At 42.0% G+C, this 14,612-nt stretch overlaps 1 protein-coding gene across 7 annotated transcripts in view; it reads left to right on the top strand.

The window, feature by feature from the left end:
• Positions 1-14,612, top strand: part of LOC108711800 (lysine-specific demethylase 4B) — a 451,885-nt gene that overhangs the window by 304,452 nt on the left and 132,821 nt on the right. For all 7 annotated transcript variants that reach the window (XM_041591519.1, XM_041591530.1, XM_041591528.1 and 4 more), the window contains one exon: positions 8,277-8,635. In XM_041591519.1, the coding sequence (XP_041447453.1) occupies positions 8,277-8,635 (359 nt within the window). The remainder of the gene's footprint in view (positions 1-8,276; positions 8,636-14,612) is intronic.

Below are 14,612 nucleotides of genomic sequence, written 5' to 3'. Positions count from 1 at the left end.
CAAACTCACGTCCATTAAGTTCAATGGGTCACAGCTGTTCAGACCTGAGCTTAAACAAATAATCTCAGACGTAACAGGGGGCAAAGGCACCTTTCTACCTCAGGGTAAGTGACCCAGATGAGAATCTCATAGGCGCAATTATCACCATAGGCCTTGGTCCTCTAATAACAGACAACAGAGGAATCCTAGATCTCAGCCCCAACATCAGCCAACCAGAAGGTTCAAATCTCTGTGGCAGAACCAACAAAAATTTACCCGCAAACCAACACCCGCAAAAGGGCAGGATTCCTGACCCTCGCAGCCACATTCTGGCTCTGGCTCCAGTAGGAGGAAGGTTAGGCGACTTTACACAAAAATGGCGAGATTCCATAACGGACTCTTGGGTTCTACATAATCTATAGCACGGTTATTCCATTCCCTTCACCAGAAAACCTCCAGAACACAGATTCGTAAAGTCCTCCATACCATCCGATCCTGCCAAGCAAAGAGTCCTCTTCATCATTGCACAAGAACTACTAAACAACCAAGTAATAACTCCAGTTCCCCTACAATTTAAATTTCACGGATTCTACTCAAACCTTTTTTTTAGTGTCAAAAAAAGACGGTGGCTTCCGTCCAGTTCTCAATTTACAACCACTGAACAGGTTTGTCAGATACGAAAGATTCAAAATGGAATCCCTTCCCTCAATCATAAAAAGCCTAAAACCAGAGGTATTCATGACCAAGATAGATATCAAAGACGGGTATCTGCATATACCGATCAACCATTATCACCAAAGGTTTCTTCAGTTTGCCATAGGCCACCACCACTTTCAATTCCAGGCTCTCCCCTTCGGCTTAACATCTGCACCCAGAGTATTCACCAAAGTACTGGGGACCCTATTGGCAGTCCTTCAACTCAAGGGTATCAGAGTCACAGCCTATATTGATGATCTAATAGTCATAGCAGACTCAGAATCAGAAGCCTTGTCCCACACAAGACAATGCCTATTTACACTTCAGAGCCATGGTTGGTTAATAAATCACAAAAAAACATGCTCCAATCAACACAGGTAATAGAGTTTCTAGGGATGCACATAGACTCACAGAGCATAAAAGTGACACTGCCACTTCCAAAAGCGCCAACACTAGAAAAAGCAGCTCAAGACATCATCGTTCAACTTCAGTCATCAGCATTAGACATCCTCCGGACTAATGGCAGCCAATATAGAGGCAGTGCCTTTCGCAAGAATCCACTTACGCCCTCTCCAATGGGAGTTTCTGAGACTGTGGAACAAGGATCATCAAAATCTCTCCCAGTCAATCAGTATCTCACCAATTGCAAGACAAAGTTTCACTTGGTGGGCTCATCTTCCCAACCTTACCAAAGGCAGAATCTGGGACCGTCCTGTACAGGAGTTAATCACAACAGACGCCAGCCGAAAGGGTTGGATGGCAACATGGCCACCCCTGGTGTGCCAGGGCGTGTGGTCTACTCAAGAGCTCAGGCTTCACATAAATGCCCACGAATTAAAAGCAGTTTACTATGCACTCCTGCATTGGCAAGCAGACCTAAAAGGCAAGCACGTCAGAATTCAATCCGACAACAGCACCACAGTTGCATACCTGAATCGCCTGGGAGGAACAAGAAACGTCTCAGCGCTTCAAGTAGTGTCCAACATGTCATGGACTGATTTCCATCAGGTCCTAATATCAGCAATCTTCATTCTAGGAGTCCTCAATTGAGAAGCAGATTGTCTAGCAACACGCTAGACCCATGGGAATGGCATCTAAAACCTTCAATCTTTCAACTATTAGTGAAGAAATGGGGTTTTCCCTGCGTGGATGTCATGGCATCACAGGTCAATGCTCAACTTCCGAACTTCATGACAAAAGTACACAATCCCGTGGCAATGTCGCCTAGCGTATGCATTTCCTCCCATACCACTTATTCCACGCCTCGAAAACAAGGTAAGATTAGAAGGAATTCCCACAATTCTCATTGCTCCATGGTGGCCATGCAGAGCGTGGTTGGCAGAGCTCATACAAATGTCAACAGCGCAGCCCTGGTCACTTCCGTTACTCCCAGACCTTCTGTCACAAGGACCAGCACAAGCAGAGTATATACACAAGCTGAATTTGATGGCTGTTGAAACTGACCCGTGGAAAAGGGAAGGTTTCTCAGACCCAGTAATTCGCACTTTGCTATCAGCAAGAAAACTGTCCACAGCCGCAGCTTACCACAGAATATGGAACTTTTTTATTAACTGGAGATGAGAACACAACATTCCCTGGCAATCATGTCTTTCCACTCATATCTTAGACTTTCTACAAGATGGAGTAGAGAAAGGCCCCCGCGCTTCTGCTCTCAAAGTTCAGGTGTCTGCCCTATCAGCTCTATGTCATAAACAATGGGCCTCAGTACCAGAGCTTAGGCTATTTTTTCAGGCACTAAAGAGAATTCACCCTCTGAGGAGAGACCCTGTCCCACCCTGGGACCTTAATTTAGTGCTTCGGGCTCTCCAAAGGCCACCCTTCGAACCACTTTCCACAATAGACCTAAGTTCCTGTCCTGAAAGGTAGTTTTCCTTCTTGTCATCTGTTCTGCTAGACGAGTATCTGATTTGCCAGCATTATCTTACCAACAACCTTGGACTATATTTCATCAAGACAAAGTGGTCCTTCTAACAGTCCCTTCTCATTTTCCCAAGTCACTTCAGACTTTAATATCAACCTGGAGTTTGTGCTCCCTTCCTTTTGGCAAAAGGCATTTTTTATCTTTACAAAAAAGTTGCTGTTCATTATATTATTGGTTGTTCTGCAGTGAATGGTGGCCACAACAGAACGAGCACCTACATACTTGGGGAATATTGTGCTGACAAGAATTTTCAAAGGAGCTCTCCATGCAGGTAAAACAAGCCATCCTTAAGCTGCAAAAACAGAAAAAAACCATCCGATAAATTGCTACAATTTTAGGAGTGGCAAAATCTACAGTTTGATACATCCTGAGAAAGAAAGCACTGGTGAACTCAGCAACGCAAAAAGACCTCGGCGTCTATGGAAGACAACAGTGGTGGATGATCGCAGAATAATTTCCATTGTGAAGAGAAACCCCTTCACAACAGCCACAACACTCTCCAGGAGGTAGGTGTATCGATATCCAAGTCAACCAAAAAGAGAAGACTGCATGAAAGTAAATACTGCAAGGTGCAAGCCACTCATAAGCATCAAGAATAGAAAGGCTAGATTGGACTTTGGTAAAAAAAAAAAAAAACATCTAAAAAAGCCTGCACAGTTCTAGAAAAACATTCTTTGAACAGATGAAACCAAGATCAATTCTTTACCAGAATGGAGAGGGCGTGGAACAGCCTTGGCAGAGGCAGTGTGATGGCTTGGGCGTGCATGGCTGCCAGTGGCACTGGGACACTAGTGTTTAAATATATGACACAGGACAGAAGCAGCCGAATGAATTTGGAGGTGTTCAGGGACATACTGTCTGCTCAAATACAGCTAAATGCAGTCCAATTGATTGGGAGGTGTTTAATAATACAGATGGACAATGACCCAAAACATACAGCCAAAGCAACCCAGGAGTTTAAAACATACCCTTAAATCCATATTCCTCCCTCTCCCCTGTGGATAACATGAGGAAATTCAAAAGAGACTAGAACATGTTAAGATTAACAAAGGTCCGGGTCCAGATGGTATTTATCCCAGGGTACTTAGCAAGCTTAGCTCTGTGATTGCCAAACCTCTTTACTTAATTTTTCAGGATTCATTGAGGTCTGGCATAGTGCCGAGAGACTGGTGAATTGCTAATGTGGTGCCTCTATTCTAAAAAGGATCCTGTTCTCAGCCTCAAAACTATAGGCCAGTTAGTCTGACATCAGTAGTAGGAAAGCTTTTCGAAGGGTTAATAAAGGATAAGATTATGGACTTTATAGCAAAGCAGGGACCTCGATTCTGGGATGGCAGTGGATGTGATTTACTTAGAGTTTGCTAAAGCATTTGATGCAGTGCCACACAGAAGGTTACTGGTTAAATTAAGGAATGTTGGCCTGGAACATAGTATTTGTACCTGGATAGAGAACTGGCTAAAAGATAGACTAAAAAGAGTGGTGGTAAATGGAACATTTTCTAATTGGACCAGTGTTGTTAGTGGAGTACCGCAGGGCTCTGTACTAGGTCCCTTGCTTTTCAATTTGTTTATTAATGACCTGGTGGCAGTGTCGGACTGGCCCGGCGGGACACCGGGAAAATACCCGGTGGGCCCCGACCTTCAAGGGGCCCCGCCGGGCCAGACCCCCAATCGTAATAGTTAAAAAAAAAAAAACGTACCTGGCGCGATGCGCTGTCTGCGCATTCTCGTCGGCACGGGTGCCGTCTGCGCATGCGCGCCGGCATGGGACAACGCCAAAGGGGAGCGTGGCGCTGGCGCCGCAGCAAGGGGAGGCAGGGGCCCTGCAGCAAGGGGAGGCGGGGGCTGGGGGGCCCTGGACAGCAGTCCCGGTGGGCCCCGGGCCCCCCAGTCCGACCCTGCCTGGTGGTGGGCATTGAAAGTACTGTTTCTATTTTTGCAGATGATACTAAATTGTGCAGAACTATAGGTTCCATGCAGGATGCTGCCACTTTGCAGAGTGATTTGTTTAAGTTGGGAAACTGGACAGCAAACTGGAAAATGAGGTTCAATGTTGATAAATGCAAGGTTATGCACTTTGGCAAAAATAATATAAATGCAAGTTATACACTAAATGGCAGTGTGTTGGGAGTTTCCTTAAATGAGAAGGATCTAGGGGTTTTTGTAGATAACAAGTTGTCTAATTCTGGGCAGTGTCATTCTGTGACTAGTGGCAAATAAAGTTTGTCTTGCATAAAAAGGGCATTAACTCAAATGATAACATAATTATGCCTCTTTATAGGTCCCTGGTGAGGCCTCATCTGGAGTATGCAGTGCAGTTTTGAACTCCAGTCCTTTTAAGAGGGATATAAAAGAGCTGGAGAGAGTGCAGAGACGTGCAACTAAATTGGTTAGAGGGATGGAAAACTTAAATTATGAGGGTAGACTGTCAAGGTTGGGGTTGTTTTCTCTGGAAAAAAGGCACTTGCGAGGGGACATGATTACACTTTACAAGTACATTAGAGGACATTATAGACAAATAGCAGGGGATCTTTTTACCGATAAAATGAATCACCGTACCAGAGGCCACCCCTTTAGACTAGAAGAAAAGAAATTTCATTTGAAGCAATGTAGGTGGTTCTTCACAGTCAGGACAGTGAGGTTGTGGAATGCACTGCCGGTTGATGTTGTGATGGCTGATTCTGTTAATGCCTTTAAAGGAACAGTAATATATACTATAAATAATTCTTCAAGGCATGCTTACAAGTTAAAAAATAGAGTTTATTACATCAAAGTATTAAAAAACATTAGAAAAAATCCCCTTATAGCGCCTAACGCGTTTCATGCTTACCATAGGCAAAATCTGACTAGTCTCTCCTCTTTTGTTCCTTAAATATTAGCTCTCATAGTCCCTTCCCTCAATAAAACCAATTACAATCTTACACATATGTTACAACTGCCATATATCATCCACAGGGCTAATGGCTTTGTTAAACTTCAAATGATCTAATATATACTTATATACATAAACATATAATTAAGTCCGAGTGGCAACCTGGTTTGTAGATGAAAAATCCAGTAAACCTCCCTTTTCTTTAATTTCATTAGAAGATCTCCCCCTCTAATACCTGTCTTAATTTGTTCTATTCCCTGTATAGAAAAATACTGTAAATTGCTACCATTGCATTCATGAAAATGTCTAGTGACATTGGTTTTGTGGCTTAATTTAGTATTACTCACTTGATTAATATGTTCTCTGATACGTTCTTTTAATGATCTAATTGTACAGCCCACGTATTGCTTACCACAATTCGTACAGGTAATGAGGTAAACAATACCCTTGCTGCAACAGTTGATGTATTGTTTAATTCTATATGTATTTTTGGTCACAGTTAAATTAAATTCTTTAGAGGTTTTCAAGTACCGTATATACTCGAGTATAAGCCGAGTTTTTCAGCATCCAAAGTGTGCTGAAAAAGTCTACCTCGGCTTATACTCGAGGCAGTAGCTGAGATTGCAGTCACTTTTAATCATTCCTATACCAACATTTCGCTTGGGGAGAGTTGATTAATATAGTTTAAAGGAACTGTAACACCAAAAAAATGAAAGTGTTTTAAAGTAATGAAAATATCATGTACTGTTGCCCTGCATTGGTAAAACTGATCTGTTTGCTTCAGAAACACTACTATTCTTCATATAAAAAAGCTGCTGGGGAGCAATGGTGGAAATTGAAAAACGGCTATATGGCACAGGATAACTAATGGATAAAATTTAACACCATTAGACAGACAGAGCTTATTTGCTATCTGATGTGTAACTTGAGCCTTTTCTCCTTTGAATGGCTGCCCCCATTGCTACACAGCAGCATATTTATATAAACAATAGTAGTCTTTCTTAAGCAAACACAGTAGTTTTACCAGTGCAGGGCAACACTGCATTATGTTTTCATTACTTTAAACCACTTTTATTGTTTACTGTTCCTTTAAGAATGGCTTGGATGATTTTTTGTACAGACATAATATCAATATACCAAGCAGCACTGGGCAAGCAGAGAATGGCACACCCAAGCAGCACTGGGTAAGCAGAGAATGGCACACCCAAGCTGCACTGGGCAAGCAGAGAATGACACACAAGCAGCATAGGGCAAGCATAGAATGGCACACACAAGCAGCACTGGGCAAGCAGAGAATGACACACATAAGCAGCACTGGGAAAGCAGAGAATGGCACACCCAAGCAGCACGGGGCAAGCAGAGAATGGCACACTCAAGCAGCACTGGGCAAGCAGAGAATGGCACACACAAGCAGCACTGGGCAAGCAGAGAATGGCACACCCAAGCAGCACTGGGCAAAGCAGAGAATGGCACACACAAGCAGCACTGGGCAAGCAGAGAATGGCACACACAGGGAGCATAGGGAAGGCAGAACAGAGCAGGAGACAGAGAAACCTATAAGGACTTTAAGATGGGCAGTTCATACGGTGCTGCATACAGTGACATAGTGCTGGTACCCCTCCAGCAGTTTGTATGAGTCTGAACAGGTGAACAATGGACAGTTTCAGTCTGGGTCTCAGGTGTAAACAGTACAGGGCTTGAACAATAGAGGTGTGTGTGCAGGGGGGGATTACATGTGTGAACAATACAGGGGATAACAATCTGAATGAGGTTTAGACAATGGCAGTTAATCTCTGTACTGATACCTTTTAAATCTTAAACATAGTAAGCAGTCACAACAGGCAGACTTTCATGTGGGGGGGCACACGGGGGGGGTGGGGGCTGTGGGCTTTGTGGCGTCCGCGGGCTGCCAGTTGGACAGCCCTGTTGTATAGGTAACAGCCTTCAGAGGACTTTTCCCTGACCTTCCATATTCGTCTTTATACCCTGTGTCTCTGGTTAAGAACGTCTACTGTAAGTAACTGTAAATTATACAGTTACAGTCTCACTAACCAAAATAGGGATGTGTTCTGAGTTTGGGTCATAAAAACTCAGGAACTACAGATATATTTCTACTACCTGACTAGTATTTAGGAGAAATGTGTAAAAATAATATATACATCTTTTATTGGTTGTCAATACTAAAGTTTTGTGTTTCAATGTTAGCCACCATATGTAGGAAAGATATTCATATATAGGCCCCATACATATTACTACAGCTGCAGTGGTTGCTTATGAGCTTTTGCACCTAAAGAATCATGCACAGACCAGTTTGATTCCAAGCAGCAGAAATGACATCCAGACATTCAGTGCAACTGCATTCAATCCGTATTGAAGTTCAACTGCAGTTTTTCTATTTTTAACACATCAATTGTATTTGGGTCAGGTGAATTTTTGTCGTTTTCAATTACTTATTGGAAAAAAAAAGCTGCATTTTAGGTAAAAAAACACAGTGGCACTTGCATTCTACATACTGTGCTTGTGGTTGTAAATTACCCCTATACAGGTCCGGAACTAGAGGTAGGCCTAGGGGTTGTGTGCCTAGGGCATCGTGGAGGGGCGCCAGGCACTTACCTCTTCTGCCGCCTACCCCTAGTTCGGACCCTTGTGTCCCCTACCTCCGACGGCACTTCTTGTAATTAAGGGCAATCTGCCACAGAGTTCCTTTTAAGCAAATAATTCTAAAAATGATTTATTTTTTTCTCTGTGATACTAACAGTACCTTTCTGTGTTTTTATCCTTTAATAGGCCACTTAGTTGATATGAAGCATAATCTTTGTGAAACAAAACCAAAGAATGAGAAACGTAGAAAAAAAGACAGAGTGGAGAAGAGCTCAGGAATCCTGCCATTAACAGCAGGTCTGCTACTAAATCCCCCAGAACTTGACAGAGTTACTTCTTTTATCAGTGGGCCACCAGACTTTTCTGACGAGATTGAATTTAAACCTCATCCCATCATCCCAACACTTTATGTTGTGCCTCAAGACAAGAAGGTTGTGTTTGACAAGGCACAGATGTCCTGCCAAGAAGCTTTTGAACAGTTTGCCAGACAAGGCACCCATTCGGGGAAAGCAGCAGAGCCCAAAGGCAAATCAAAGGAGGCTCAAGTGAGTATGATGAAATTATGAGATTTTACTGGTTTAACCTTTAATGAACAACTACATGCTTTGAATGTAGGGCCAAAGCATCTATGTGTCTCAACTTACCTTCCTAGGGCTTCCTGCACATCCTTATACTCTCCAAATGAATGCAACATTCCCTGGCAACCAGTGATGTAACTAGATATTATTGGGCCCCACAGTAAATTATTTTTTAGGCTCCCAAAATGTCTAAAGCTTGACCTGTTTTACCAGTATTTATTGAAATGTTTTATAAACTAGGGCCTCATGGGGCCCCTATATGTCCTGGGCTCCTCTATAGTTACGCTCCCGTTGGCAACATTCAACAAATACTCAATTCCTATATTAAAATAAAACAATAATAAAAATTAAAACATTGTGTGAACAAGGTTCATGTGTATGTGCTATTATTTGAAGTGGTATTATGACTGTTTATAAAGTATAGCTTTAGACTTAACCAACAGACAATTAATTGACCAATTTAAAATCGCACTCACAGGTCTTACTTGTGTAGAAAAAATAATTTATTCATTTGGCACAAGCTGGTGTTTCAGCTGCATCCACAGCCTTTCTCAAAGCAAAAAATACATTTACAAACACCCACTAAATACCATAGTCTGGTGGGAACCTGCAGTGACATGAACATTGACGTGTAATCCATTAAGTAAAATACAAACAGTGATCTAATTAACCCTTTAAGTGCCACCCCACGTAGAATCTACGTTCTGTGGGAATGGCACTTGAAATGCCACAGAACGTAGATTCTACGTTCTGCAGCATTTCAGGGTTAGGGAACGGAGGAGCGGCTTTTCAAGCCACTTGCTCCGTTCATTTGGCACAAGCTGGTGTTTCGGCTGCATCCGCAGCCTTTCTCAAAGCAAAAAATAAATTTACAAACACCCACTAAATACCATAGTCTGGTGGGAACCCGCAGTGACATGAACATTGACGTGTAATCCATTAAGTAAAATACAAACAGTGATCTAATTAACCCTTTAAGTGCCACCCCACGTAGAATCTACGTTCTGTGGGAATGGCACTTGAAATGCCACAGAACGTAGATTCTACGTTCTGCAGCATTTCAGGGTTAGGGAACGGAGGAGCGGCTTTTCAAGCCACTTGCTCCGTTCCTCTTCGTTCCCCAGCCCCCAGGCAACGAGCAGGGGCCGGGAACCAGTGGCCCCTGAGGCGCGATCGCCCAGGGGCCCCAAATGCAGCAGCAGACACGTGCAAACTGCGTGTCCTGTTGCTGCTTTCACTTCCTGATCCGAAGCTCCGCCCCCTCACAACGGATCTTCCTGGGTGATGCAGCATTTTCTTCCTCCAGCCCTGCAGAACGATCTGGACCTGCTTCCCCCAGGTTAGTGCCCACCCACACACAGAAACACACAGAAACACACACTTATTTTCCCATTACACACTTACATTCACACTTACACACAATCACATACATTTTTGGGGGATCAGGGGGGTCACACACATTCACAGCACCCCCACACGCTTGCACACACACACACACACACACACAACATGCAATTGGTCAGTTGCACACACACATACACACACATACACACTTACACTGTTGTCTTTTTTTTCTTATCTTCTCGTCTGGTTTTTTTGCCTCTAAAAACTGTTTTATTGCCATTGCGAATAGCGTATTCACTAATTGCACTGCGCAATACCTTTTGTATGTTATTTTGGTGATTATACTGCAATTTCGGTGATTTTGGTGCGTTTTTAGACATTTTATTGCATGTTTTGCCATTTTATTACATTTTCAGCTTTGCAAAGGTGTTGTTCCCCTTTTTCTGTCTGTAAAACCTATTTGGCCATGCTAAAATAATCAAAAATTTATTCTGACTGCTGATTACAGTAGGCAGAAAAAAAAGCATTGATTTTTGCGGTTTTGTTGGATTTTAGTGATTTTTGTTACTTCATTTTGACCTTGGAAATTTTGTCTGCTATATAACCATTTGGAGGTCTCTGTGTACAAAATAGTTTGGTAAATCTTTTCATATCAGGCATCAAACTGTTCAGTACACCCCTGGTGTTCATATTTAGGATGACTTTTGCTGGTACGTTACAAAATGTGTTGTATATAATGGGGTAAAATGCAAGCTTTGTGACTATTTTCAGAATTTCCATAAAAAGCGTTATGTTTAGCATTGCTTTACGGTTTGGTAGTTTGCAGTAGAAAATTGTAATTACCTGCTTTAGATTAGTCTAAATGTGTACTTTCGGAAAATATATGGGTTTCTAGGGTCTCCATACTGTTAGGGGGTTTTATGGTGCATAATGCACATACCAGGTGCTTGTATTGTAGCAGTCAGAGTGTCATATGTGAAAATTCATATGTACTATTTTCATTGGGGCATCTCTGGATGCCACCTAGTTTGGTAAATCTTTTCATATCAGGCATCAAACTATTCAGTACACTCCTGGCTTTCATATTTAGGATGACGTTTGCTGGAACATTACAAAATGTTGGGTATATAATAGGGTAATATCTTTGTGACTATTTTCAGAAATTCCATAAAAAGCGTTATGTTTAGCATTGCTTTGCGGTTTAGTAGTTTACAGTAGAAAGATGTAATTACCTGCTTTAGATTCGTCTGAATATGTACTTTCAGAAACTATATGGTTTTCTAGGGTGTCCATACTGTTAGGGGGTCTTACGGTGCATAATGCACATACCAGGTGCTTGTATTGTAGCAGTCAGTGTCATATGTGAAACTTCATATGTACTATTTTCATTTGGGCATCTCTGTATGCCACCTAGTTTGGTAAATCTTTTCATATCAGGCATCAAACTGTTCAGTACACCCCTGGTGTTCATATTTAGGATGACTTTTGTTGGTACGTTACAAAATGTGGGGTATATAATGGGGTAAAATGCAAGCTTTGTGACTATTTTCAGAAAATTAAAAAAAAGCCTTATGTTTAGCATAGCTTTGCAGTAGAAAGATGTAATTACCTGCTTTAGATTCGCTTGAATGTATAATTTCAGAAATTATATAGTTTTCTAGGGTCTCCATACTGTTTTGGGGTCTCATTGGGTGCTTTTGTTGTAATAGCCAGAGTGTCATACTTGAAAATTCATATGCCTTATTTGGATTTGGTGGTCTCTGTATGCCACATAATTTGGTAAATCTATGTTTATTGGGTATCAAGCTGTTTAGTAGACCCCCCGGCATTCATATTTAGGATGCTTTATGCTGGTAATGTTACTTGGACGATACAATGCTGGAAAGTTGAAGCTTTGAGGCAATTTTCAGATATTTCACCAAAACCGACAATTTTGGGAAAGCCTTGCGACTCAGTAGTTTGGAACAGAAAGGTATGGGTACCCATTTTAGATTCAGTAGAATGTGTTCTTTCCAAAAATATATGGTTTTGGGGGGTAAACGTATGTTTCTGTGTTTTTACCCCACAAAAAATGCAGTCAATGTGTTGATTTTTCATTAGCTGAAGTTACCCACAGGACTATTTGTGTGCGCTAACTTCATTTTGGGGCCTCTAAATGCCAGATACTTTGGTGGCCATTGTTCATAGGTTTACCAAACTGTTTGGAGGAACCCTGGCAATCATATTTAGGGTGCTTTTTCTTGGTACATAATGATACATGGGTGATATGGTGCTGGGAAGTTGAAGCTTTTAGGAAATTTTCTGATATTTCACCAAAACCGACAATTTTGGGAAAGTCTTGCGACTCAGTCGTTTGGAGCAGAAAGGCATGGGTACCCATTTTAGATTTGGTTGAATGTGTACTTTCCAAAAATATATGGTTTTGGGGGGTAAACGTATATTTCGGTGTTTTTACCCCACAAAAAATGCAGTCAATGTGTTGATTTTTCAGTAGCTGAAGTAAAGTCCTGGACAATTTGGATGTGCTAACTTCATATTGGGGTCTCTAAATGCCAGGTACTTTGTGCGCAATGGGGATCAAACTGTTCAGTGGACCCCTGGCAATCATATTCAGGGTGCTTTTTCTTGGTATCTAATATAGTGTGTGATATGCAGAGCAGCAAAATAAAACCTTTGAAGTGATTTTTCAAAATTTTTCAAAATTTTGATAAAAAACGCTACGTTCAGACAAGCTTTGATGTTTGGTAGTTAGGAGTAGAGAGACACAGTTTTTGCTGTACAGATGTCCTAAATCTGCCTAAAACTATACATATTTGGTATTGGCACGTTCGAGCGACATGAGGCTTTCCAAATCAGTTGGATTTTCATGCGTAAAATGAAATATTTTTCAGGTATAAGTTCATTTATTGTGAAAAATAGGAATTTTTCATTTTTTTTTTGTATTTAGCACTATAAATCTTTTTGCAGAGGTGGAAATACATGAAAACTCAGGCAGATATAGAAAGCTCTGTTTCTCCCGAAAAAAACAATATATAGTTTTCCTAGGTGAACTATAGGTTTCCCCTCAGAAAATGCCCCTAAAGTGAGATAGCATATAATGTTTCAAAAACGTCTGGCATTTCGCGTAACCAGAATGGACAATTCTGCTGGCACTTAAAGGGTTAAAAATCATAAAAGCATTCCCACATAGGTGAAATAAAAAAAATACTTAGCGTGTGTGTGTGTGTGTGTATATATCTATATATCTATATATATATATATATATATATATATATATATATATATATATATATATATAAATTTCCATTGTCCATCTACTCCTGTATGTTATTTAATCAGCAACAGTTTCTATATTACAGATAACCAATAAAGGTATATAATGGTTTTACCCCACACACTACCTACCTATTATACCTCTCCATTTTTTAACCCCATACAAAAACAAAACATGCTGTCATCAATTGTTTTAAAACCAACACTAATGGGGGATAGGTAAGCCATCCTGTGTGTTTTGGGGGTATTTATATGAAATTGCCACTGTGCCAACCTGCTATGAGTTCTGGGGTTTTTATACATGACATTGCTACTATGTTGTCCTGCTATTAATTCTGGGAGTATTTATACATGAAATTGCCACTGTGCCAACCTGCTTTGAGCTCTGAGGTATTTATACATGGAATTGCCATTCTGTCATCCTGCTGTGAGTTCTGGGGGTATTTATATATGAAATTGCCACTGTGCCAACCTGCTATGAGTTTTCAGGTATTTATACATGGCATTGCTACGCTGCCATCCTGCTATCAGTTCTGGGGTATTTATACATTATATTGTCACAGTGTTTTCCTTGTATGAGTTCTGGAGGTATTTTACATAAAATCTCCACTGCCCCCCAACAGAGCTTTGGGGCAGGGGGCAGGAGCACGGGGGGTGAAGTTGGTGGGCCCTTAGTGTGGTTGTGTAAGGAAATCTTACCCTGGTAGTCTAGTGGGGGGACGGCAGGGACGCCTGCCGCCCCCTCGGCGGGGACGCCCGCCGCGCTGCTGCTCCTCTTGCGCCGGTTTCCTAGTGCAAATGCGCACGCGCACTTCCGGGTTTAAAGGCGCATGCGCGCTGACGTGGTGACGTCAGCGCACAATGGCGCCAAATTTGAAAGTATTAAAGGGGCATTTACACTGTTTGTCATTGCCCGTGATAGGATTTGTTCCTGGTGATGTTAGCTATTGCTATTCTGTTTGAATCTGATCCTGATTATCTGTTTTGCCCCCTGCCTGCCTGTTTGACTATTTTGATCTCTGGAACCTGACCCTTGCCTGCCTTCGACAACTCTTCCTGCTAAATCCCTTGATTGACAACCCGGTTTGACCCTTGATATCTGCCTGCCTCGATCCTGCCTGTCTGACGATTCTCTTGCCTGCTCCATTTGTACCGTGACCATCGGCCTAACTGACTTTTACAACAGTCGTGCCCCTTTGCTTGCCAGAACTCCTCGCTTTGCTCCTCTCGAAAACTCCAGGTGGCATCTGAGTACGCTGAGGGCTCCTCCCGAAGCCAAAGGCGGTCACACTACTGGTGAAGCCGAGCCAAGACCAGGGAGCTTGGC

This window comes from Xenopus laevis, chromosome 1L, assembly GCF_017654675.1.
Source record: "Xenopus laevis strain J_2021 chromosome 1L, Xenopus_laevis_v10.1, whole genome shotgun sequence".
NCBI classification, from domain to species: domain Eukaryota; kingdom Metazoa; phylum Chordata; class Amphibia; order Anura; family Pipidae; genus Xenopus; species Xenopus laevis.
This window is presented reverse-complemented; position numbering and strand designations above follow the sequence as displayed.